General features: G+C 41.5%; 1 protein-coding gene across 2 annotated transcripts in view; it reads left to right on the top strand.

Annotated features, from left to right (window-relative positions):
* STXBP5 (syntaxin binding protein 5) overlaps positions 1-27,856 on the top strand; it is a 183,964-nt gene that overhangs the window by 103,521 nt on the left and 52,587 nt on the right. The window contains exons 16-21 of one of the 2 annotated variants that reach the window (XM_074990422.1): positions 2,147-2,328; positions 12,290-12,415; positions 13,681-13,832; positions 22,114-22,179; positions 27,441-27,506; positions 27,602-27,649. In XM_074990422.1, the coding sequence (XP_074846523.1) occupies positions 2,147-2,328; positions 12,290-12,415; positions 13,681-13,832; positions 22,114-22,179; positions 27,441-27,506; positions 27,602-27,649 (640 nt within the window). The remainder of the gene's footprint in view (positions 1-2,146; positions 2,329-12,289; positions 12,416-13,680; positions 13,833-22,113; positions 22,180-27,440; positions 27,507-27,601; positions 27,650-27,856) is intronic. The other variant, XM_074990423.1, reaches the window with a different exon arrangement.

Here is a 27,856-nt window from a genome sequence, read left to right as displayed (position 1 = left end):
TGTAAGCATATGCTTAATTTTTTGTAGTGGTTCCTGATCAGGTCCATATACCACTTTAAAAGTTTTGGTTCTAATTTTAAAATCAGTTGGTCAGTCAAAGGTCAAATTTCAGTCCATGAACTACTACTGTGTTCTAAAAGAGATGAAATAAATTCAGAGACTAAACCCAGCATGCTAAACCCAAGGTTGTGAGTTTAATCCTTGGAGGGGGCATTTAGGGATCTGGGGCAAATAGATTAAAAAAAAAAAACTGTCAGGGATGGTGATACGTCCTGCTCTGAGGGCAGGGGACTGGACTCAATGACCTCTGAAGGTCCCTTCCAGTTCTATGAGATAGGTATATCTCCATATTTCAGAGTCTGAATGTCTCTGGGGAATATTTCCAGGCCTTTTTTCCTATGGGAAGTCCTTTGCACCACCAGTGACACTTGCCATTCCAACACTTTTTATTTTGCGACCAGTCAACTTCACCACCACACCAAAAACAAACCTACCCAAAGCAGTGTTATAACTGTATGGAAAGAGAATTGACAGAGACTCCATGAAGGCCGTTAGAGAGTTTGGCCGTATCTACACTAGCTCCTTACTTCAAAGGGAGCATGGTAAAGGGTTGGGAGATTATAAATGAAGTGCTGCAGTGCATATGAAGCACTTCACTAAGCTAAGTCTACCACGCAGCAACTTCAAAGTGTTAAACCTTGAAGTGTCGGCTCACGTCTAGCCGCTGCTAACCCGCTGGTACTTTGAAGTCCCTTTACTCCTCAAAATTTTTGAAGCAACTTCCAAGTTGAGTGTCTACATACACCCTGCTTTGAAGTTTAACTTTGAAGTAGGGCACTACTCCGTTCCTGGGAATGGAGTAAGGACTTCGAAGTTGGGCTCCCTACTTCTAAGTTAACTTTGAAGTAAGGGAAAAATGTGTGTGTAGACTCTCTGCTGGCTATTTGGATGTAGTGCCTAACTTGACATTAGTTCCTAGTGTAGATGCACCTGATGAGCGCTTTATTGACTTGAATGCCATACTGTGTGCCTATGTACCAATGTACAAAAAACACTTAACAAATGATAAAGGGTTTTGAGATCTATGGCAAATATGATGATTTTTTAAAAATTCTTCGTGTTCTAAACAAAAATTAATTACAATCCAGGTCTTTTTAATTTTAATATTTTTTTCCTTGGGTAAAGTCTGAGGATTTAAACATGCTTCATTTTTTATCTTTTGTTGTTACGTGTGTATAAGCAAGTAATTAACACAAAGGTTATTTCAGCAGGTACATGGTTCTAAATGATTTAAAGTGATCAGATGGTGAAACTGTTGTTCACGATTAAGTAGAGTTTTACACATTACTTGTTGGCACCTTGCTTTTTATCAGCCTGTTAGGTTCTGATTGATACATGATAAAAAATATTTGGTTGGGGCGGGAGGGGCAGGAGAAAAGAGGGGGAATTTACCCTATAGAAACTGCACTAAATGGGTATGAAAGCTATAGATGAAAAGACTAAATCAAGAGAAATTTAAATTAGAGGTGGAACCTGTCTAATGTTTCTGAAGTGTGTAGATCAGCACAGTGGAATTTCTGCTCAGTGTCACGGTATACTATCATTTTCTCTTATTTGAATTCCGTTTTTTTCAATCTCTTTTTCTTGCTAAAGCTAGGTGTAGTAGCTACAGAAGAAAATGTTCTATGACTGAGAAATTTCACTGTTGACATAGAATGCGAATAACACATTGTCCCCAAATTTCAGAGGCACTTAGGTATTGCTGCGTGAGCGTCAAAATCCCATATACGGTTCAGGAAGTCTGGCTTCTAATTACCTAAATTCTTTTTGGAAGTGAAATTTAGGCATTGTGATGCTAAGTGCAACAATACTTAAATAGCTTTAAAAATCTGAGCCTTAGCACTTACGTATATAGTATTTCATTTTTGTTCAATAAAATTCTGCAGAAAACGATGATATTCTTGAGCTACTTTTCTGTACAAAAGCTGGCCTGCCATATTGATCCATCACTTGAGATTTTATTACCTTTTAATTAATTCACATATACTGTTCTGTGGTTTTTCAAGAGGCAAATGTCAGCACAGAAGGAGAATGGTTCTCAGAGGGAAGATAGTATATTTCATTGCTGCTTTGGTTTAATTTACAGATGCTTGAAGTACGACTCTTGTATGAAATAAATGATGTAGACTCTCCAGATGGTAGTGAGCAAGTGCCACCATTGCCAACTCCAGGAACAGGTTCCAATCCTCAGCCCATTGCCCCACAGTCACATCCATCGACTAGCAGCAGCTCCTCTGATGGGCTTCGTGATAATGTTCCATGTTTAAAGTAAGTGTCAAAACACGGGGCGTTTATGGTGCATCTTTGATTATAATACTGTATCTTCTTACTTTCATTGATCGTCACCTTGACAAGACTACCCTGACAAGTGCTTGTGTCCCTTCCTTCATATTACTACAGAAAATCTTTCATAGACTCTGGACAATGCTGTGATGACTAGGGCAATATTTTACAAGCTTGTGAAAGCTGAGCCCAGTTTTAGAACTCTGAAACTTATCAGAGATACGAGAAAGCTCTAACCGCATGCACATATGTGCTCACCCAAGCCCTGTCATCTGTTGTTTAAGGGTGCTTATCTTCATTTTACATACCTTGTTCCCAGTTAATATTTATTGCACCTTAGTCAAATGCTGCTATAATTCATAATATATTTGCTTCTTCCTCAAGTGTCCCCGTGGGTGCTCCGATAGGTGTCGGGCTCGCCCCGGCGCCGCAGGTCGGATCTTTCCAGCAGTTTCTGCTGGACCGCGCATGCACTGGCGCGTGCCGCTCCCTTGCGCACTCCCGGCCACGTGCGCGATCCGGTCCCCGCCAGTTCCTCTTTAACCGCCATTGGCTGCAGATGGAATCTGCTCAGGCTACGGCCAGAGTTAGCATATTTAATGTTTTTAAAGTGTTTAAAGGTTTCTTTTTCAGTCTTTTAGCTTAAGTTAGCTTGTTGTTTTCAAAAAAAAAAAAAAGAAAAGAAAAGAGAGCAAAAAGTAAAGTTTTACAGCCTTAGTAGCAAACAGAGCAGCGGATGCCCGGGGACGTAAGGCCATTAGGCCTCCTGCCGCAGCAGGCTGAGTCCGAGAGGGGAACAGGCACAGAGAAGGTGCTAAGTACCCAATTAACAACTCAAGACTCACCACAACGTCCTCTTCAGGATTCAAAAAGTGAGAGTCATGTCGCGAAGCGATGCCGGCCTCCGATGGGCACAGTCAGTGCATTAGGTGCCTCGGGGAATCTCATGTCACCCAGAAATGCTCCTTCTGTGCAAAGCTCACAGCCAGAGCAAGGAAGGACAGAGAGATGTGGCTGAAAATGCTGCTCTTTGACAAGGCCCTCCAGCCAGAAGTGCTGGAGCGGCCTCAGCAAGAGGGACCCGCAGGGGCCCGTAAAAGGAAAGCTGCTTCCCTAACCCCATCAGCGCAAAAACGGAGGAAGCTTTCACCAACCCGATCCCTGCCGGCAGCCACAGCGAGCGGGACGGGTGGAGCGCATAGCCCCCAGCCTCAGTCACAGCTGAGTGGCGGCGGCGCGGAGACGCACGTGGTAGAGGCTGAGCCTCTGATAATCAAACAGCCGCCCTGCACCGCGGGCAGGGCAGTGGCCAGGCAAGCGCTGGAACCGGCGGCACCGCAGCTAGCAGCACCAACCCGTGGGGAACCGGCGGTGCAGAGCTCACAGGCATGCGGCCTGCAGGCACCGGGGGAGACCACCCGCGCGGCACCGCAACGGAGCATGCCGAGCGCGGTGCAGACAGCAGGGCCGAGATCCCCAACGCGGAAAGGGGCGGAGCCAGCCCTACAGGGGAGGGGAAGGCAGCACAGAAAACCTGGCACCGCAGTCCTTCTCCAGACAGGGCTGCAGGGCTACTCGATCTAAGCCCTCCACTTATGCTGCGGACTCCAACGAGGCGGCAGGGGTCACCTCCAGTATACCCTGAGCCCCCATCCCCGTTCCTACAGCCAGCATCACCATGGCTCAGACCACCATCGCCCTTCCTGGGCTTTGAACCCCTAGAGTACTGCCACAAATCAGTCTCTCCATTATCTCAATCACCCAGACGATCTCGCTCCCCCAGACGCAGGGGGTATGCGCCTCCAGAGTGGTCCAGGTCTCCATCTCAGGAACAGTGCCCGTGTTGCCATGGTCGCCCCTATCACGTGGGGCATAGACACCATAGGCATACTCCCAGGGACAGATCCCCCCAGACGGTTCAATATCCCTGAGGGCAATCGCGGACGGGGACGGAAACGCACATATCTCAGGGGGAGTTGATTCTGGAACCCCGAGATTTTCCCTCGCAAGCATCTAGCGAGAGGATGTATCACCATCAACAGGACCCAGAGGGGTCCAGAGGGGCTAACCCTAGCGGTTACTCGCTATCTTCCCCTGACGAGGCCACGGCCCCAGGGACGTCCATCCTCCGGACAATCTCAAACAGTTCCAAGAGCTGTTAAAAAGGGTGGCCTTCACGCAAGGCATCCAAACAAGAGGTGCAGGAGAAACACCATAAGCTCCTTAAAAACCTGAGACCTCCGGCCTCTTCCAAAATAGCTATTCTGCTTGATGAAGCAATCATGGAGTCCGCCACCACAGTATGGCAGACCCCTGCGTCCTCTCCACCTCTAAACAAGAGAGCGGATAAGAAGTACTTCGTCCCGGCGAAGGGCATGGAGTTTCTGTTCAGCCACCCGCAACCAAATTCTCTGGTGGTGGAATCGTCTCAACAGAGGTTGAAAACTTCTCAGTACAAGACAGGGGGAACGGACAAAGATGCCAAGAAACTAGAGTTGTTCGGCAGAAAGGTCTACTCCTCCTCTACCCTACTGTTGAGAATGGCGAATTACGCAGCGCATCTAGCGAACCATAATTTCGACGACTACTCCAGGCTGACTTCCCTCATGGACTCGCTTCCAGAGGACAAGAAGCCGGTGCTCAAGGCCATCGTGCAGGAAGGCTACGCAGCCTCGAGGACAGGAGTTCAGATCGCCCTAGACGTAGCGGATACGGCAGCACGCTCAACAGCTACGGCAGTGGTCATGCGCAGGGAGTCCTGGCTCCAGACATCGGGTATCCTGAGGGATCTGCAGGCGAAGATCGTTGATCTCCCCTTTGACACGCAGAAGCTGTTTGCTGAATCAACTGACTCGGTCCTTCATTCCAGTAAAGACTCAAGAGCTACTCTCAGGACCTTGGGGATTTACACCCCTCCATACAGAAAGAAAAAGTATTACCCCCAACAAAGACGATACCAGTATCAACCACAGCGTCCCCAGTACCACAGGGGCTACGAGCAAGGGCGACATCAACAGCACCAACAGTACAGAACTCCCAGGCGACGTTCCCAACAGAGCCGTGCGTCCTCGGGGCAGTGCCAAAGGCCACAAGTTTGAGACACAGATCGAGGGCTGCACTATCACAACCATCGCGCAATGTCATCCGAAGCTGCTATTCCACCATCACCTCCGACCATTCTACGACCAGTGGCAAAAGATCACCAGAGACAAATGGGTACTGGAGATCATAGCCACGGGTTACGCGATTCCCTTCCAGTCGCTCCCACCGCCACGACCTCCACCCAGACCCCACCTAAAGGACGCCTCCCACGAAGCGAGACTCAAGCAGGAGGTAGACCATCTTATGCTTATAGGGGCAGTGGAAAGAGTGCCAGAGCATCTCCGAGGGAAAGGGTTCTACTCAAGATACTTCCTCACAGAGAAAAAGACAGGAGGCTGGAGGCCCATCCTAGATCTTTGAGGCCTCAACCGGTACTTGCGCAAGCAACGCTTTCGGATGATCACAGTCGCCTCTGTACTTACGGCACTGGACAATGGAGATTGGTTCGCAGCCCTCGACTTACAGGACATGTGTTTCCACATAACTATTCACCCGGCTCACAGGCGTTTTCTCTGGTTTATGGTAGGCAAAGAACATTTTCAGTACAAGGTTCTGCCGTTCGGCCTCTCCTCGGCCCCCAGAGTCTTCACCAAGACCTTGGCAGTGGTGTCAGCCTACCTGCACAGACAGGGGGTGTTTATATTCCCATATCTGGATGACTGCCTACTGAAAGGTGCCTCGAATGGAGGAGGTACTTCGCATGATACGCGTCACAGCAGACACGTTCTCTTCGCTGGGCCTGGTCATCAATCTAGCAAAATCAAAGATAGACCCCACACAGGACATAGAGTTCATAGGGGCACGTATAAATGCCATCACAGCAAGGGTTTATCTACCAGATGCCCGCTTTCCCGCCATTGGTTCCCTCGTGCAAGTCATCACCTTCAGCCCTACGGTGCCGGTTCTGACGTGCTTACAGCTGCTGGGCCACATGGCAGCAGCAACGTTTGTGGTACAGAACGCCCGACTGCATATGCGCAGCATGCAGCACTGGCTGGCGAGCGTCTACAAACCAGCAGCACACACCGTCCACATGGTGGTGTCGCCCACGACAGAGGTGCGCAGATCCCAGCAATGGTGGGTGAACCCCAAGAACATGCTAACAGGGGTGCCCTTTCACCAACCACAAACATCTGTTTTTCTCACTACCGACGCCTCCCACATAGGGTGGGGAGCACACATGGGCGAAAAGGTGACACAAGGACTGTGGTCCTCCACGGAACAGTCACTGCACATAAATATACTGGAGCTCAAAGCAGTGTTCAACGCCTGCAAACACTTTCGAGACCGTATACAAGGCAAAGTAGTCGGGATCAGTACAGACAATACCTCCACCGTATTTTATATAAATCGGCAAGGAGGAGCTCGGTCCCGTGCCTTATGTGCGGAAGCAGTCCGATCGTGGAACTGGTGCATCGCCAACAATATAACCTTGAAAGCCTCGTATTTACCAGGCACTCACAATGTGAAGGCAGACCAGCTGAGCAGGAGCTTCACACTCTCACGCGAGTGGCAGATCCGTTCCGATCTCCTACAACCGATTTTTCACGCATGGGGATTTCCCCTGATAGACCTGTTTGCCACTCAAAATAACAAGAAGTGCCCACAATACTGCTCCAGGGCAGGACTGGGACGGGGGTCTCTGGGGGACGCATTCGCGATCTCGTGGAGGGGCCCCCTGCTCTACGCATTTCCTCCCACAGTGCTTATCCACAAAGTCTTGCAGAAAGCCAGGAGAGAGAGAGCCCGAACGATCCTAGTAGTCCCAACGTGGGATCGACAGCAATGGTTCCCCTTACTCCTGTGCATGTCGGACCATCCACCGATGCCCCTCCCGGTGGCGCCGGATCTGCTCACGCAAGCCCAGGGGTCCATAGTGCATCCACACCCCCTAGGCCTGCAACTGCAAGCATGGTTAATCCATGGCTCAGCTCCCTAGAGAGCACGTGTACGGAGGGAGTGCAACAAGTCCTAGAAAGTAGCAGGAGGACTTCCACCAGGAAGACCTGTAAGCAAAAATGGACTGAATTCACTGCATGGTGTTCTACCAAGCAATTAGCCCCACTTGCTGCACCTATACCTTTAATACTAGAGTATTTATTGGACCTCAAGAGAGGCGGACTCTCCCTATCCTCGTTAAAGGTCCACCTTGCCGCTATATCGGCTTTCAGACATGAAGAGGAAGGGCACACGGTGTTTGCCCATCCCATGGTTACCAGGTTCCTCAAAGGGCTGGTAAACCTATGCCCCCCTCGGAAACCACTTCCACCTTCGTGGAGCTTGGACCTGGTGCTTAATGCGCTAATGGGGCCACGGTTTCCCTCCATCTCCTTACGATAAAGACAACCTTCCTGCTTGCAATCACGTCAGCTCGCAGGGTGAGCGAGCTTGCGGCAGTTATGGGAACGCCACCCTGCACAGTATTTTCCAAGAAGGTGGTAACCTTACGGCTGCATCTAGCCTTTGTTCCCTAAGTTTCTTCAGAGTTTCATATTAACGAACCTATAGTTTTACCCTCGTTTTATCCAAAGCCTCATAACTCCAACAAAGAGGCGCGCCTACACCTCCTGGACATGAGGAGGGCGCTGGCTTTCTATATAGACAGGACTAAGTCCTTCCGGAAAACGGATAGACTCCTAGTCTCTCTCACTCCCAAATCAAAAGGAGAAGGTCTCTCTTCGCAGAGAATCTCGAAGCACATCGTATCCTGCATAAAAATGTGCTACGAAGTTAGAAAGATTCCTTTACTGGCCCCGCCTAGGGCTCACTCCACTAGGGCGGTGGCAGTATCAACAGTCTTTTTCAAGGGCATTGCTCTAAAAGACATTTGCAGAGCAGCGACCTGGTCATCCTATGACACCTTCGCCAAACATTATGCACTACATCGGGTATACCAAGAGGACACCTGTCTGTCGACAGCAGTCCTTTCGGGGGCAAGCTGCACATAAACCGATTACCCACCTCCTTACTTGGGTTACTGCTGGGTAGTCACCTATCTTGGAGCACCCACGGGGACGCTCGAGGAAGAAAGAGAAGTTACTCACCGTAGTAACGATGGTTCTTTGAGATGTGTCCCCGTGGGTGCTCAACCACCCGCCCATCCTCCCCGCTTCGGATCTCTGTTTAGTGTTTTTCAGGAGCGTCCAAGGCAGTTGGTCAAGGAACTGGCAGGGACCGGATTGCGCACGTGGCCGGGAGCGCGCAAGGGGAAAGATCCGACCTGCGGCGCTGGGGCGAGCCCGACACCTATCGTGGAGCACCCATGGGGACACATCTCGAAGAACCATCGTTACTACGGTGGGTAACTTCTCTTTTCCTTTCTAAAATGTTTTGATGAGAAAATATTTGTGTTGATACCTGAAGTGTCATGATATCTGAATTCATGTCCATCAAAATGAATGGAGCTGTTCACGCCTACAAATTACCGTCTAAGCCTCTCTGCAGTTTTATAACTTTAGAAGTTATCACAGATGTATCATCTGTTTCATAAGTTAATTATAAATACGGGTTGAGCCTCTCTCATCTGTCACCTTCGGGACCTGACCAGTGCTGGATGAGAGAAGTTGACAGATGGGAGATCAATATTTTCTAGCACATTACCAATATTTCCACTGCTTACCGGACTCTGAGAAGACATTTAGTGGTAAATTGCAGCTAAACAGCACAGAACACTGAAAGCCAGGACTGGTGGCCGTAAGCAGACTTTATGGGACCATGGGGAAGTTAGCCACACCCATGATGATTGGTTGTCTGGCTAACTAAAATCATGCTGGATTACAGAGTTTGCCAGATGAGAGAGTTCCAGATTAGAGAGGTTCATCCTGTACTATAATATACATGATTTTTTGGTGTGAATTCATTTGAGCATAATGGTTTTGTGGTTTCATCCACATATGAACTCCAAAGCAGAACCACAGACACAAAACCTGCAGTCATGTCTCCTCAGCTGTGATGATCATACCACCAACAGTACATGTTTTAAGATCGATTGCTCTTACGCCTGGCTAGCATAATGTGTGATATACGTCACTTAGTGCACTGCATGTCCCAACAACAAATATGGGACTGAAATCAATTATTGTGCTCTTAAATGAACTCATTAAAAAAAGGATAAGACAACAAACATATGACTTAATAGAGAAAGCAGTCCTATAGCACCTTTTAAGACTAACAATATTATTTATTAGGTAATGAGCTTTCATGGAAAAGACTCTGGAGAAGTGGGTCTTTTCCATGAAAGTTCATGACCTAATTAATAAATAATATAGTTAGTCTTTAAGATGCTACAGGATTGCTTTCTTTGTTTCCTGAAGATACAGATGAACAGGGCTACCTCTCTAAGACTGTTCACCCTATCATACTTTTTGTACAGTAATCACTCTGTATCTGACTTCTCAGTCTTCATCCTCTAAGGAAATCTGCACAACAGATTCAAAAAGTATTAATAACTTTGCTGGATATGGAAAATCATGGACTCGATAGAGGCATGGATTTATGGCTTATTACAAAAATATGACCCACTAACCTTCCCCCTCCAGCTATCCCCTCCACCTCCCCCCCGCACACACACACTTTCACCCATATGACTTGAGGTGTTAACAGGCCACTTAGAATTATAAGATTAGGAGTGACAAGTATCATCTAGACAAACCTGCTGCTGCGATGCAGGATTAGGGTCTAAACCATTCAAGACAGGTGGCCATCTAGCCTCCTTTATAAAACCTCCAGTGAAGGAGCTTCTGTAACCTTAGTAGTCAGTTTGTCCCTCTGCTCTTACAGTTAGGAAGATTGTCTTGAAATATAATTTAAATATGCTATACTGTAGCTTGGACTCATTGCTTCTTGCCTGTTCTTTGTGTGAAGAGAACACTTTTTCTCCAACTTTTTTGCATTTCACCTTGAATTGTCCTTTGAAGTGTGTTAACTACTTATGATTATCTATTCCATCTTGCAGTTAGTCGTGACTATATTTCCAAGACCCAAAGAAGAGCTCTGTGTAAGCTCAAAACTTGTCTTTGCACCAACAGAAGTTGGTCCACTAAAAGATATTACATCCCGCACTTGGTCTCTCTAATACCAGCTACTGTTCACGTGGAGGAATCGGAAATGGAAGGAACATTGTCAGTTAGTGCTCTGCTAAAGGGAGTGTTATGCCTCTAGCTCATAATAATTACCCTGATAACAATGCCAATTAAAATCCTCCCTTGCAGATTTGATATTTAGGTTGGACATGCGTGTAAGCTACTAAATTGTAAAAGTTAAACACTCCATCTTAGTTTGTGATCCTGGGTTAATCCACAGTCCAGAAGCTGATTTTATGGACAAACTTGTTTCCTTTGTTAGAAGCTCTTTCAACTGAATCATATAAAGCACCACCTTAAATAATAAAACCTGGGGAAGAATTCGAGAATACTCCAGTTGTATTTTTTAGGTGAGCTGAGAGTAGGAAGGTCTTATACTAAACTCACTAGCATATTTGCTCTCTGTCTCCAAGGCCAGAAACAGAGAGGTAGCAGTGTTAGTCTGTACTGTTTTGTTGTATCTAAGGCCATAACTTGTGAACACAGCCTCCACTCAATTTCAGAGTTTCAAGGAATGTTCTTGGCAACAGTGCCCAAAACTTTGGATCTTGGAGAAAATTGGAAAACTGAAAAGGGAGGGATGGGAAGGTGGCACATGGAGGAAGCACCTGACATATATCTGCCTCTTCCACAACCTCAAGCATCCCTGCAATTGTCTGTAAATCAAGCAAGTGGTTGATAACATAAATGCCTCCCAGCAAAACAGCCCATCTTTCAGTACTCTCTTATGTTTAACTTAGTCCCTGTCTCTAACTAAAAGAAATAATAATGGGGAGTTGCAGATACTATGGAGGAGGTTTGGGAACATATACATAGCCTCTTGAACAGGAGAGAGACTAGAGACCCTGTAACACAAAAAAAAAGTATAGGTCCTGCCATGGGAAGGAGAATGGAGAGCCTTGAATGGGGGACAGAAGGAATCGGGGCACATGTAACCCTGGTGTTGAGGTATTGAGGAAGTCAGGTACAGGAAAGAAGAGGTGTGTACACCGAGCTCCTTTCATGGGGTGAGAATGGGAAACCATGGCATGGTAGGGGGCAAACACACAGGTCCCCTGGTGGGTGGGAAATTGGAAGGTCCTGGTGTATGAGAAGGATGCGCACAGAACTTCTGGAGGGGCTATAGGGGGATGATTGAGGAACCCTAATGTCAGGGAGAAAAGAAGAAAGTGGGGCACAGACGCAGCCTGTGCCTTGTGGAGAAATGGGGGACCCTTGAATGGGGGTATATATGCTATCAATTCTGTTTTTTTCCAATGAAACCATCTAACTAAAAATTCAGCTTCTCATCTTGCACTTGTGTGTCCTCCTTCTGTTATACCATCAACCTTAGTCTAAAAACCCCTACCTCATTCAGTTATTCATAGCCATTATTCAAATCCCTCCTCAGTAGAAACTTCTTCCGTGAAAGAGACATTAAAAACATAGAATTTTTGTCATGTTTTGTCCATTCAAGACGTAATATGATAGTAATGCCATCTGTCCTTGTCTGCACTTTCCAATCCGTGTGTTTGGAATCATTACTCAGATTGTTTTAAACTGTAAATCTAAGCATCATCACAAATAATGGGATTTAAGCTGAAATTAACAAAATAAATGAATACACTTTGTTACATTATTCTTATTTGTGTATTTATTTGATAAATTGTAAAATTTAGTAATTCTCAGTCTATTTGTCTTGCATGAGTGAATGCAATCCTGTTGTATCAAAATGAAGAGTAGAGAGATGTATAAAGGAATTACACATTGTATTTATATTGCAGAATAAAAAGCTCTCCCCTCAAACAGTCTGCAGGCTACCAGGTTGAACTGGTTATTCAGCTGGTATGGGTGAGTGGAGAACCTCCACAGCAGATAACCAGTTTAGCAGTCAACTCTGCCTATGGCCTGTAAGTATATTCTGCACTTACTAGTTTTCTAATAAATTTCACTAAAGTGGCTGTCCTTTGAAAAAGTTAGCGTTTGTTTATAACCACTATGTGAGAATACTTGTGATGTAGTAAACCCTCAATTTAATGAGCTAATGGGGGAAGTGGTGTCCATTAAATCCAAAAGTCTGTTAAATCACAGGGTTTACTGAGACCTGCCCCCGCTAGGCTCCCCCAGTCCCCCACAAAAATGCCTGCTATTCACCTGCTGCCGGAGGAGCCGGAGCCCAGTGCCTCTTGCGCTGGAGCTGCCCCTGTGCCCCGCAGCTGCAAGGAGCCCTGGGACGTGCAGCTGGAGGGTGTATTTTTGGAAGCGGGGAGGGATTCAGGATTTTACAGGCCTCAATTAAGTGGGCTTCGGAAACAGTGGGGGTCTGGCAGACATCCGTTGTTCCTGAAATCCACTAAATAGGGGTCTGTAAAATGGACGGTTTACTGTAATAAAATAGTTGCAATGGTAGTAAAGTATTTCTTGGCAGATTTTGACTCTTTAATAACTGTGATAACCAGTCATTGAAAGTGTGTTTATAAACCTGGTTTTATAAACTGCTAATAAATATCCTAAAATCTATTTGAATGGATTGAAAAAACACAATAGCATTATGATACTTCTCTGAAGTGAACTTGAAAGTTATATGGAAAAACAATGTGATGTTTAAATGCTTCTAATTATATGAACAGGAAATTTGAGGTATTTTTCCTGCATCAGAAATCATAAAATGAACCGTAGTGTGTGAGCTTGTGTGTCACATATTTAAAAGAATCCTGTCCAGCATTCTTGATTTTAGTTAAGAGCTTATAATAAGTTCACTAAAGTAGAAATAATCAAAACTTTAGTACACCTTTTTCTCAAAGTAATGGCAGTTGTTATGGTTTATTGAGAAGGAAGTAACCATATACATTCATTAAGTTGAATTAGGGAGTAGAAAGGTGAAGGATCACAGAGTAGGAGGGTTGGCTTACCAACTGTCTGCGTTGTCCTTGTACATCAGTTGTAGGCAAACGTTGGTTCTCAGTCCATCGTGGTGAGCGGCTGTCTGCTGGATCATTGGCAGGCATGGAGCCTCTCAACTTCCAGGTTCATTTAAATGACCACAGTAAAATTAAGTATTTTTATAATTCTTTGTCAGTTCAGTGCTACATATAGGAATGAAAACAACAGCAACATTGGACTATCGTTATTTTTATTGGAGCCTTAATCTTTCCTCCTACTCTTTTTCCTTCAGAGTAGTTTTTGGCAATTGTAATGGTATTGCAATGGTTGATTACCTGCAGAAGACAGTGCTCTTGAACCTGGGCACCATTGAATTGTATGGCTCTAATGATCCCTATCGTAGGGAACCTCGATCTCCTCGCAAATCTCGACAGCCATCAGGAGGTAAGAATAGCTGCATGTTGCATTTCAGCCATGGTACCTTTCTCCGTAACTCAGTTGTGCTGTCAGTCACTACTTTGAATATAAGCCTTCTAGTAACTTCAAAACATATTTTTGAATGAATATTTTCTCTAGTCTTTGAGAATAACTAATGGAACATCAGTTTATATTCACATTCTCTCATACATGATGATTCTTCACAATTCACTATCTTGAATCAGTGGTATCTTGAGGGAGAGGCTCTATACTAAATTTCTCCTTATTAAGTTTCATACTTAATTTTTCCTCATTCTCCATGACTTACCCAGATTTATTTATTTTTTTTTCTTATTTTGTGATACAAGTCTAAGCTGTGTTGTAGGCTGGGCTTCATGGTAGGAAGGTACTTGTTTTTTCAGGTGATCAGTATTGGTTTTTAAGATATCAGAAGCATCTTAAGCAACACATAGGCAAGCATCGTACACGTTCATGGAAGTATAAATTAAATACAGAACACTTAATAACCAGCATAGCTTTATAATTATCAAAATGTTGTGAATGACTAAACTGTAATCTGCAGTTTCTCTGGCGCATGTGGTCTTCCTCCCATTACTAAGAATACTGTCACTGATGGGTGCCCCTTCTCTGAGGGTCATCATAACTGGCTATCTTTGTTTCTGTTGCTATTAGTTTAAAATTTGTCATCACTAAAGAATGTCCATAATTATCTGGCCTCATTGTGTGATTCTGACAGGAGAAATCTCAGCTTATGGAATATGAATGGATAATTTTGAATGTACAAGTCCAAGTTTGTAAAATAGAGTGGGTCAAAAATTATGTGTAGAGGGGAGGAGTTGAAATCAGTCTTTTGTTAGTTGAAATCAGTTTTCTGTTTTTCTTAAATTGCCTTGACCTTTTGTTATTCATAGTCTTTATTTATAATTTGTGAAATAAAAACAGCTAATATTTTTGTTCACCTTGGTTACATTGTAGATTTGTTTAGAATGAAAAACATCTTGAGAATGATATTGTGTATGAAGAAAACTCTTACCTTTAAAATGCTCATTTTTCAATAGAAAAGAAATAATTTGAAAAATATCATCCAGTGATAGTTTTGGTTCAGATTAAATGGACGCAGAGCAGATTCAATCAGGTTCTTATTTTATTTCACTCTGTGATAACATCTCTAGGTACATCCTGCTAGGGCATGGGTGTCCAACCTTTTGGCTTGCCTGGGCTGCATTGAGTGAAGAGGAATTGTCTTGGGCCACATATAAAATATATAATATAGCTAATGTATATAAATCACATAATAATGTTAGAAGTTTACGATCTTGTGGGACCGCATTGCTAGCTGTCCAGGGCCGCTTGCAGCCCACGGGCCATGGATTGGACACGCCTGTGCTAGGGTATCATCACTGTCCCTGTAACTCTCCAACTTGCTGTTGCATGAAGCTATGCCAGTAACACACAGAAAAATCTCTCCAAGGTGTGATTACTCAGCCATCAACATGTGGAACCATACACCCAACCAATTTGCATGAAAAATCCCTGAGATACTCATGAGTCTTACATAGAGGGGGATCAGCAAGTCACCTGAGATCTCAGCCTTGCACCACAGAAATAGTCATACATTGCTCAAGGTTCCCTGGGACAGTGCAAATTCAATAATAAGTTTGCTACTACTTTATGGGAAAGTGGACGTACACCAGCCTTTGTAATTTGAGCTGAGATTCCTTAAGCACTTCAACCAAAAATTTTTAGGTAAAATATATTATTAACCACAGAGAGTGATAAGTCGCAGGCACAGAGATAATCTGAGAGGTTATTTATGAAATAAATATTCTAAATAGTCTAAACTCTAACCTAAATAAATTAAGCAAGATTTGAATTAAGATATTTCTCACCTTTAACAGCTTACAGGCAGTTTACAGTAGCTCAGTACTCACACTGGACTCCCAGCTTGGAACAAAGCTCCTTAGTTGTCAAGTACTTGTCTTCTAGACCATGTTCTAGGTGGTGATCAGGTGTGGGGCAGTGGGGTGGGGGCAGGAGTAAGAGACCAAGTGAAATGTCATTATTTCTTTTCTTATACTTTCTTATTGTGCCTAGGAAAATCCTTACTATGATATGGGTGTCAGGCACTCCTCATTGCATATCTCCTTTCTCTGAGAATCCTCTGGATTGATGGCTTTGAGTGTTTCCCAAACTCACAACATATAGTAATACTTCATAGCTTCATCTACAGTGATTGTATATGCAATCCAATAAGACATTAAGGTTCAACAGATCAGTACTTTTAAAAAGGTACCTCATGCACTCTTTTTACAAAATATATAATCATCTGAGAATGGTGATTGATGGCTCCAGGTTGCTGTTTTGAGGTACAGTGGCCCACCCATTCTTTTTTTAGATTTATCAATGCTATATCTGGGATAATCATCTCCTGATAATAAATTACTAGTTTGAGAAGCATCAAAATAACTACAATGTGAATTTCAACAGTTGAACAGTGAGCACTAAGGTAAAGGCACCAACTGCTACTTGTATTGCCCACTGTATTGTAAAGCCATCCAAGGATTTTTAATCTTTGATTTTTCTTTAATGTTTAAAAGTGTATTTGTTCATATGAGCAAAACAGTCTGATATGATAGGCTTACTATTTTAGTTTCACAGGGGAGGATGTTGTTAATCTTAAATACTGCTTTTGTGTACAGTAAGTTACGCTGGGAGACATTAGAAACTGCTTGGTTAGTGCTGTTAGCCTTTGTCGTCATAACATTTTGTTTGCATGATTAATTGAATCCCTCTGTCATGTCTGTATATGTGCTTATTAGCTGAAATATTCTCTACGGCTCATCAAGATAATGAAAAGTAGGTCTTGGCTGGTAAGAATCTTGACTTGTAGTCTCAATTCATATATTTAGATTTTTTTTTCTTTCAGAATTTACTTACATTTACCAACAGTTTGTCTACTGGGCAAAAGCATTGTTTAATCCTAATAATGCAGGCTGTTCTGTAGGTTTTTCTGTCTCAAACATACTATGTTGGTATCTCGTCTTTCATTTTTTCATTGCTTCGTTAAGGTATGCTGACTGTGGCTTCTTGCATGTGTGGCCTTTCTAACTTTTATTCAGAGTCTATGAAAAAACTTCGCACCTCTCATATAAGTAAGTCATTCAATGGCAATAAAATATTTTTGAAATCTGAATTTGATACAAATAGCGTGCTGTTCAATCACCATGAATTTTTTATTAATCCATTTATATAATTATTTCATTTTAGAAAGTGGTGGTGTAGCTGTGTCAGTCTCAATATGTTAGACATACAAGGTGGATGAGGTAATATCTTTTCTCACTAACAGAAGTTGGTCCAATAAAGCGTATTACCTCACCTACCTTGTATCTCAAGTTTTAGAAACTTGTTTTGGCATGACTACTTCAACCATATTCGTGAAACGCACATTTTACTTGTGACACCACCAAAATATGTTAGGTGGAGGGCATGGAAGGATTCTTCAGGTGTAGGAGACTGCCTCCTTAGGATTCCCCAGTGAGCCCAAGCATACATGTTTGGAGCTGAGAATACATATAAGTGCAACTGTAGCACACAGAACTGCAGAGATTCAGGGCAGAATTACAGCACATAGGACATCCACCTGGAGGCTGCCATAGTTTGGACAGACTCACAGAACTGGCTAAATTGATAAGCCCACTCCACCGCTTGAAGCAAAACATTAACATAGTTTTTATTTGTGGTCATTTCTAAGGCAGGAACACAATACATTCCAGTATACAGATTGTTGCATTTAATTTGGTCTCTTATTACCTGCAAGCAATTACATAGCACTAGTATTACTAAGTGCTGGCTTAATGTTTAAATAGAAATATCAAAATAAAGCCTCTTACAACATGAGAGCTATGTGAAATTGTTGGAAATTATTTGCAGCATACTTGATTCAAGTATAACCTGGCTTAATGTTTTTTTCAGAATGCAAATTATCAGCATTGTCTTGTTCTAGCTTTGAAAAGGAGTCTATCTTCTCCAATTTATTTGTTTGTTTAGAAAATCACTTCTGGAACAGAAATTTACTGGTTTTTTTTTTAATCATAAAAAAACAGTACTTGTGATGTATTTTTATGCATAGCAGCATAACCTCATAACGGATTTATGTTCTTAGTAACTTTAGCATAAATATGTGTACTTTGTGTATGTAGCCAACAGGATTTTTGTGATTATCTCCTTTTGAGCACTTGGTGCTATTGTACATTAATCAATCTGTTTCAGGGTTGGTAGTGATGAGAACTGACAGAAGGGTAGAGGTTCACTTTCATCAACCTCTTCCCTTATGGTTCTAACCAAATGAAGGAACAAAACTACCTTTGAAAAGGAAGAGCCATAATTGGCTTACCTAGCAATCTTGTCTGTGGTGTTTCTTTACCTGGTGGTGTTTTGTTTCGTGTAGTGTTTTTTTATGGAAAGAACACTGAGGTACATGTTGACCCTCTGTAGTCCAGTACCCTTGGGACCTGACTGGTGCCAAACAAGAGAATTTGCCAGACCATGGAGGTGGGGGTTGGTATTGTCTAGCAGCATCACCAACACTTCCACTGCTTACTGGGCTGTTAGAAGACACATAGGGATAAATTAGGGTGAAATAAGAGCATAGAATACTGATAGCCAGGATTGGTGGCTGTAAACAAACTTTATTGGATCATGGGATGCTTGGCCACACCCATGGTAAGTGATCCTCCAGCTAACTAAAATCCTGCTGGGCTACAGATCTTGCCAGGTAAGTGTGCCTGACTAGAGGTTCAGATGCATCCATTAATGAAAGTAACAAAATAAATATTTTTCAAAGTATTTTAAAATGTTGATGAAAAGTCAAAAGGCCTCGTGTCATAGCATAGCATATGTCAGCCTGCATTTATGTCACGCTGCTTACCAAATTTTACCTGGCTGAAGTCCATCCATTCTTCTACAAAATATCAATTGAGCGCAAGTTGTGGTCCCACCATACTACTCTGCACTATCAGCAATACTGTCAGTGGTCCTATGCGTACTGACCTAATGGTCAGTCACCAGAAAAATTCAGAGGCCTCTTACAACTGCACTGGCTACAGAACAGATTGGGTTACCCACCAACATTCCCTGTAAGTTGTGTGGTTGTGCAACCACTCAAGAGATTCAGATGCTTCCCAACTGATTAGTAAAGCACCCACAGGAAGGTTTTTTGTTTTATACTGGTGGTGCACATTTGCCCATGGTTTGGTGCACATAAAATTTATTCTGGACACAGAAAAAATCCGCACATGGATGTAAAAAGTTAGCTAGAATATTGATACCTGCCTGAATCACTGCCAGATCCATGGACTATAGTCTTAAAAAGGAGTTTTCCTTTCACAGAGCATGCCAAAGCAGCAATTGAGCTCACATCGCATTGCAGATTGTACTACAAAATGCGATGCTGCAGCCCGTAACAGATACCACGTCTGCAATATATTGCAGTGCTGTTCACTTAATAAGTACCCAGATAGTGACAATACCCAGTTAATAATAATGTATACTAATCCTGTCCCATTGACTTTGATGCAAATAGTATTTAGGTATTGGCAACTGCTTATCATTCATTTACCACATTTGTTGGGGGAAAAAACGCTCCAGCTTTATTGGCAGTTTTGTGGTATGATAGCCAGAGAAGGAAATCCAGAAACATGCCTTCCCCAGGTGCAAGGCAATAAACAAGTTTGTGATCAGTGCTCAGCCTCCTTCGTGTTTCCTTCTGAGGCTGCATCCCAGGCTTAACATCCAGTTTGATATATCACCACCTTACCAGCATTCTCTGCATGCCATCCACTTGTTTGGTCACATTCAGTTTTCAGCCCATAGTTCCACATTCCTGAAAGGGTTACTGTGTACTTACTCATGTGCCCAAGAACTCTCCAACATGGATTTTTAATACTGTCTTTGCAAACTTCTTGGAGACCCCTTTTCATGCCACATTCAGAGTACTTCTTCCTTACCTCACTCTCAAGATGATATTCTTAATCTTTATCACGTTGGCTGCAGAGTCAGTGAATTCCCAGGTCCTTGTCATTGATCCCCTTTTCCCCAACGTTCCACAGAGATAAAAATGGTATTGGTTTTGGGATTTCATTTGAATTAGGCCATCCATTTACTGGCTTTCTCCTCTCCTAAATCTCACTCTGCTTCTAGAGAGAAGAAATTCCATAATTGGGAAATTTCAAGTCTTATTATATTACACAACTCTTCAGCCCACCTTTTCATCTCTGTTGCCATCTTGGTTGAAGCGTCAAGCCTTCCACCATCAGAGAATGTCAAAATAGACCACATAGTGGATGTCAGTCTCTTATGATATGGCTGCTAAACCTTTCCTTCCAAATTTCAAAAGTAGTGTTAGTAGACAAGCTTCATTTCTGCCTGCTTCTGGAACATTCCAGTGCCTGAAGTCTGAAAGGAAGCTACTTCCTAGAGTAATCCCCTAATTTATGTAAAGAACTACACTCTTGATGTAGCTGCCAGATCATATGTCAAGTTTGAAAAGCAGAATTAGCATCACTGCTGAAGAAGAAAAATAGAAAGAGAAGATGGTGCTGGATTGGACATACCCTTAGAAACCCAATCACCAACATTACAATACAAGCCCTTACGTTTGAAGCCACAAGGAAGAAGGAAAAGAGAATGCCCAAAAAACACCTAGTGCAGAGACCTGAAGGCAGATACTAAAAAAACGGGATGGACCTAGTTAGAACCGGAAAAAGATCATCCAGAACAGGATGCTGGTGAATGGTAGTCAATGGCCTGTACGCCAAGATGTGGGAGTGGAAGGGGGGCCACTCCTTCTAGCAGTAGAAGTGCATAAGATCATGTGTAGCACAAGTATGTGTGGCCCAGTGGAACTGCAGTTCAAAAATTTTTGATCAGACATCTTTAGTGGGATTGACTTTGGTGGCAGCATCTTGAAGAGCTACAATTAGATAAGGCTAGGCAACTCTTCTTTCCCTCGCAGGATAAGTCTCTGGATTTAGTGTTCAGAAAGTATTGACTGGTTAACCCTAAGATCAAGAATATAAAAAATGGCACCAGGGAGTTTTGAAACAGAAAAACTATTTCTTGCACCTACTTTTGCCATCTATGTCAATAATGCAAAATACTGACATCAGGAGTTGTGCAGGTGCATATTGGGTACACCTTTATTCTGTCTTTTCTGACTTGGAATGTTCCCCCTTTACCCCCCCCCCCCCAATCTCCTCAACAATTTCCACATTTTTTCCTAGAAGGTTCGGATGGTTAGAACAAAGATTTTGCCTTGTTGAAAATCTTGTTGTGCATGTGCAGGTACTCGTGTGTTTCATTTATGCAATAAGTACTCATTGTCTTTAGATTAGCATGGTACATCATAACAAGATGCAAAGAGAAAATTAGTTTTAAGTGAGCCAGAGACCAGATTAATATTCTTAAAACGTTAATGAAAGTTTTTTTTATTTAAAAACCAACAAAGCATTAGAAGGCCTAACTGGTAACTTTACATTTCAACACATCCTTTGTCAAGGCATAAAGAAAATAGGATCAAAAACTCCATTTGTATCACCAGGTGGCAGTATGTGATTCCTGTGTTTTGACTTCCTTCATCAGTGGGGGAAAAAATAAACCGTAGCCACCTTATATAATCAATCCATTTCTGAAATTAAAACGAAGAGTTCTGTTGAAAAACTGCAGATATATAGTATGACCGTGCCGAAATTAGAAGTTATTTTAAAATATATAGTAGTGGTCACATGCTTACCTTAAAGTGTTTTATAGAACTCCTTAATGTTATAATCCTCTTAATGTGATTTTTTTTTTATCACAAATATAAATTAGTTTCCCTAAATCAGATTTTAGGTCATCTATTATGCTTTTGTTATGGACAGTATACGTGTTTAATGCACATAATTAACGCTAATAAAATAAACTTATTCTGATTATACAAGGCTGTACTTTAAAATGTTTGCCAAATACTACTTTTCTGATTAAATATTGGCGAATTGATTTAAAAAATCAAGTGAAAAATTTTGGCTACTTGAGATAACATAGCTTATGTTAAACAGATTATTTTGAGGTAACTGAGGTCAGCCTCTCAAGTGAAGACTGTTGAATTTGTGCAAAAACATCTTGCCCTAAAGTGGGAGAAGCAGTGGTATATTAGTGTAATATAGAGGCTAAAAACTCACTGAAGTTCTCAAGAAAGATTGTAAACAGCCATTTTGTTTTTTTTATTTTAAAGTATTTTTCTATTTTTCAGCAGGCCTTTGTGATATTAATGAAGGGACTACAGTGCCAGAGGATCGCTGCAAGTCACCCACCTCGGGTAACTAAGTTTTTCCAAATATTTTAAAATTATACTTGCACAGAATGTGACATGCATTGTTCTAAGTCATTTGCCAACAATACTCACTGATTAATTGCATAGAATCTTATGGTAGCTTTTGTCTTTTCAACAGGTTGTGTTGATTTTGCCATTTAAAATTTCACTTAGCATTACAGAATTGTTTTCTATCAAAGTCAATGTATTTGAGTTCTAGAAAAGATGAGTCAAGTGGCATGTGTAAGTTTCAAATATTTATGCTTCAGGGAGACAGCAAACAGGCAAAGATATTCTTAGATTGGAAATTCATGCTATCTGTGAGGCTGTGAGGAGAGTGACGTTCTCATGCTACAGTATATTTTGTGAGTGCTTTTCCTATTAATTTTGTAAAATCACTAATGTTTGTGTGTGCTGCACATCCAGCAAGGAAAGGGGGTCTTGACTAGAAATTGCAGTGTAGGAACTCCTAAAGTACTAATAATGTAATATACTCACAACTTGTGACAACAGTAATAGCTCAAGTCGTTTCCATTTCAGTGAAGATCACAAGTGTGGAACTTTTAAAGTTGTTTTTAAAAAGATTTTACATGGTGAAATATCTCACATAGCAAAAGGGGAAAAAAAGTCCTCAGTCTTTTTTGGGGAAAGCTATTTTTGACTGAATTCCATAGAGTGAGTTTACTGCCATTTTCTTGTTAAGATGGTAATTGAAAAAACTAGTTAGGCGCTCAGAACTTTCTTCACATTAGCAGACTACCAAAACAGGAGCCTCCCCACTCCAAACAAGTTGATATTTTGCATTACACCAGAGCTGGAACTTTTAAAGGAGTACTGTGGTGATTCACTGTAAGACTGCATCTACATGGCCAAGTTTTCTCGAAATAGCAGCAGTTATTTTGAAATAAAAGTGTCTAAATGACACACGCTCTTTCAAAATAAACTTGAAATGGTGGGTTAATTATTTCAATTCTGGTAAACTTCATTTCCTGAGGAATAACTCCTATTTTGAAATAGGCCATAATGGGCTCCAATGGCACTATTTCGAAAAAGCACTATGGTCCCAGAAATGCTATTTCAAAATAGCTGGATATTATTTCGAAATGCATTTTGTGTGTGGTTGTGTTATTTTGAAATAAGATATAGCATTTTGCATTGTCTTAATTCAAAATAGGGCTGTCATGTAGATGTAGCCTTATTGTTCAAAACTGTAACGAGTATTTACTCATTAGGGCTCCAATCATCCAAATACTCATAAATGCAGTCATAAAGAATGTACTAGTATTAAAAATGAATTTTCAAAAGTGTCTAGAAATATGTCAGTTTCACTTTTCCCATCACTTTGACCAGACTCTCAATGGGGTCTGTCATTTTATTCATTTTGTCTTAGAATCTGTAGTCTGATGAGGTAGATCAGGATTTAGAAATGCAGATTTATTTTATCTGCATATTTTAATTGGACTGGGTAGGAACAAGCATATTAAAATGAACTCATCTCCTGAAAAACTAATAACATTATGGCTGCTCCTCACCACAACAGCCTGTAAAAATATTTAAATACTAGATTTCTTTAAACCTACTGTAGCCTGTATTGCCTCAGACCCTTATTGAAAGCCTGGGTAGAAAGATATGTACTTTGGAGAGTCCATAATGTCAACAAACTCATATTCTGCCCTTGTCTACAGTACAGATTTATGTTGGTATAAGTAAGGGTTTGTCTATACAACGCGGAAGATTGACCTGGTCAGAGTCAATATTCGGGGTTTTGATTTCACATGCCCAGTAGAGAGAGACAAAATCAAACTATCTGAGGTCAACAGTTGGCCTGGTACTCCTCAGTGTCGTGAGGTGTAAGGGCAGGGGGGTCGACAGAAGAGTTTCTCCCATCATCCTTCCTCTGTGAGGACAGCCAGGTAGGTCAATTGCAGATAAGTCGATTCTAGCTATGCAACTGCGATAGCTAGAATTGTGTATCTACAATCAACTTACCTACCTAATGCAGACCTCACCCAAGTTGCTCCAGGGAGCAGAAAATCATGGCCGTAAGCAACATAGTTACACCCAGCGTAGATAGTGCTATATTATTGGGACAGTTTCTCTGATGAACATACTTCCTTTCAGGGAAGTGGTGCTGGTGCTGCCAGGAGGAGCTCTCTTGCACTAAGCACTACAGGATCACTGCTGCAGCTCTGTAAGTGTAGGCAGCTCTCTGTTGAATTAGTGGAGTATGCAAGCTCCTAAGATGAATGCCCTTAACTGAAAACACCTCCTCTTAGCTCCCTTGCTGTTAGAAAAAAGGAGTGTCATCTTTAGCACCTAGATATATCTATAACAAAACAAAATATCCTCTTTTTAGACTTTCTCAGGAAGACTTTTTATAAAGTATTAAACTTAATTTCTGAATTGACATTCTGATTTAGCAGTTTTGTTTTGACCCTCATTCAGACTGTATTCAGAGTTTCAGTGGACTTCATCAAACTATCAATCTGTCACCAGTTTAAGATTTTCCTATTCAGGGCGCAGATTGTGAATGGAATTGGAATTTGGCCAGAACAACATGTTAGCCAATTAATTCTACTTTACATTTAAAAACAAATTAATATTAAGATTTTGGTTTTAAAACATGAAGTAGAGTTAGAGGTGTGTTGCTCTGACATAGTTACTTAAATAGTTCGTTGAGTGTTCAGCCTGATTTTGGGCTACACTATTCTCTTGGACAGATGTAGAGAAGTATTTTTCTCATGTAGACTCAACGAGGTCCTTCCTGTTTAATCATGAATACCACCACCAGGTCTAGTAGATGCAAAAATCTACGATCCACTTACTGTGTTCTGCTATTGTTGCAGTGAAGCACTCCGTCCTACATATTACATGGTGTTGTTAATAGGTCTAACTGAACTATTGGTACAGTTTAACAGGTACAGTAAGTAGAATGACCTAACCTGCAAATTTAGATTTAAGGCAAGTTTTGACTTTTAAAAAATACAGTTACTTGGCCTAAGGAGTTAGTTAATATACAAGAATAAATGAACATCAAAATATTGACTGTATAATTTGGAGTGTCTCTTTTGTATGGGTTTGTGTTTTATTTATTTTTTGTTTTAAGATAGCAATTTTACGATTAAAGGAGTGTAGCTCACGAGAAAAGACAAACAAAGAGCAGGAGGAGGAGGCAAGAAAAGGACAAGAAAAGGGAAAGCAAAGAGAAAGAAGCATCGGAAGCATATGGGTAGGAAAGGAGAAGTAGAGAAACAAGAAAAAATGTGCCCAAAAATATTAAGCATGAAAAGACTAGCATCTTTTGTGAAAGTCAGGTGTCAGTCTTCAGAAGTATCATTATTTAGACATCACGGGTGGAAGGAATACAGTACAGTTTAAACTTACAAATGAAAACTTGAAAAACAAAGAAGTCAAAAAGGAAGACTGGGAAGACGATAAAGAAGAAAAATAATCGGCTATGTTTTTTTATGAGTATTTCGAGATTAGCACCAGACTTGAAAAACTTTGAGGGGTGGAAACACTGGAATTGAAATTCAAAAACTTTCTGTAAATTAATTTAACATAATAGCTTTGTAATGCTCATCATTTTTTAAAGATCTGAAATTGGGGTTAGATACGCTTTTTAAATAAGTAAAATCAGTTTTCATTCTGCCATGGAAGAGTCAAAGATAATTTCTGCACTAGGTGGGGCATAAACACACTGTGACAGGTGAGTAACCAAAAAACAAAACAAAAAAAAAACAAAGAAGCAAACAAAAAAAAGAAACAAAAACCAAAACACGCCACATTCTGGGTATGCTTTGTTTTGAATGAGATTAAGATTCAGAAGTGGACTTCTCAAGATAACTTGCAAATTAATTTTTTAGTATAAAATGAAGAAACATGATCTGTGTGGTTGGAGAAATTGTTGTCAGCTTCACAAAGGGACTCCTAGAGAGGGCACCAAGACTGCAGAGGAGCCATGAGACAGTGGGGGGTGGGTGTTGTGAGAAGTAAGGGGACTTCGAAGTACCAGTGGGTGCGCCGCGGCTAGATGTGTGCCGGTACTTCAAAGTTTAAAACTTCGGAGTTGCTGCGCTGGGGGGGGCATTTGCTTAATGAAGTGCTGGCTATGCATGGCAGAACAGCCTCATTACCATCCTTCCTTCGAAGTAAGGTGGCAATGTAGACACAGCCTTTATGAAGTTTTGCATGTTATAAAAATTCAGCAAATATAGTTTTGGAACTTAGTTGTAAAATAAGGTTGATCTAGAGATTGATTGGTTGTACTACAGTCTGGAAGATCAGTGTTTGAGACTGACAGTCTGCAACATCTTAGGTCAACTGAAGACACAGAATGAATGGGGTGACAATTCAGTCTTCCAAATTAGCAGAATTGCAACTTCAGTTACATTCTAACTTCCTCTACTCAGTGGTTACAGAGATGATAGCTATAGAAGAAACTTCATGCCCTTACTCTAGCTTTGAGAGAGCGAGAGTGAGCTAAACTACGGAGGGAAGAAAATGAAGAGATTTTAGAGAATCTTGAAACTCTGCTCCGCTCATCCTATGCTCTGGATGAAGTTGCGTAGCTCACACAAAGTGCCATGCTCAAATACCTGAAATAATAATACTAGAAACACTTTGTCCTGTTTATTGGTGATTTTTTAGCAATGTAAATACCTGTTTGGTATTTTAGTAAAATTAAAAAGGCCACCAAATTAAACCTCTCTAAAAAAGTGGGTACACAAATTGTAGTCCATTCAATATCAGTGGTCTTTAGAACCATAGCTGGCAGAACTCTGGCAGTTCATTGATTTCTTGTTTTTGGAGACCAAAGGTTGTGCCATGTTGTATTTATTCTAGATCAAAATTTGGATAAATACTTTATTCTCTTCTTATTTAGAGACTACCATAGTAGGTGCCCATAAATTATTTGTTTCAGGAAATAAATGTCTAACCAAAATAACCCATATGTACTATATTGTGACGGTGAATATTGCTCTATCCAGTAATTTTGTTTCAGATTACCTGCTTCTTTTTCTGTATGCTCCATTACTGCAAAGAGTTTTTGGCATCTGTACAGTCATAACAGAAAGATTCACTCACATTTTTGTCTTTGATCAATACTTGTATGTATCTTAGCTGTGAAGTCAGCGTGACAATATGCTAAGTCTCATAAGACTTTTTAATATAGTGCATAGTCTTTGTCAAATCAGTGTTGTACATGTATCTTTTTGTGAATGTCCGTTTTGCGTGTCCATTTCATTCTGTCTTCACTCATATAGGTTCTGGTTCTCCAAACAATTCTGATGATGATGACGATCAAAAAATGAATAATTTTATAGAAAAGGGTACAGTATTTTTATTTTAATAGCATTATTTTGTTCAGTTCATCCTTTAGTACCTTCATAGTTTTTGACATTTTTTGTTAAAATGTTATTTACAGTGAAGACCAAAAGCAGAAAGTTTTCCAAGATGGTAACCAATGATATAGGTAGGAACTAGAAAATTCTGTTTTCTTCCTAATCTAGCACCTAACTCTATGCAACACTAACTCAACAGCAAAAAAATTCAAATTGCATTGCATTACTGAGTTATTAATCTATCATTCTTTGTGCTAAATGGTAATCTTTTGGGCTGCTTCTGTGCTTAATATATTGGCTACTATGATTAACAAAATCAAGGAGAATCGGGGTTTTAA

This window comes from Carettochelys insculpta, chromosome 3 (genome assembly GCF_033958435.1).
Source record: "Carettochelys insculpta isolate YL-2023 chromosome 3, ASM3395843v1, whole genome shotgun sequence".
NCBI classification, from domain to species: Eukaryota; Metazoa; Chordata; order Testudines; family Carettochelyidae; genus Carettochelys; species Carettochelys insculpta.
This window is presented reverse-complemented; position numbering and strand designations above follow the sequence as displayed.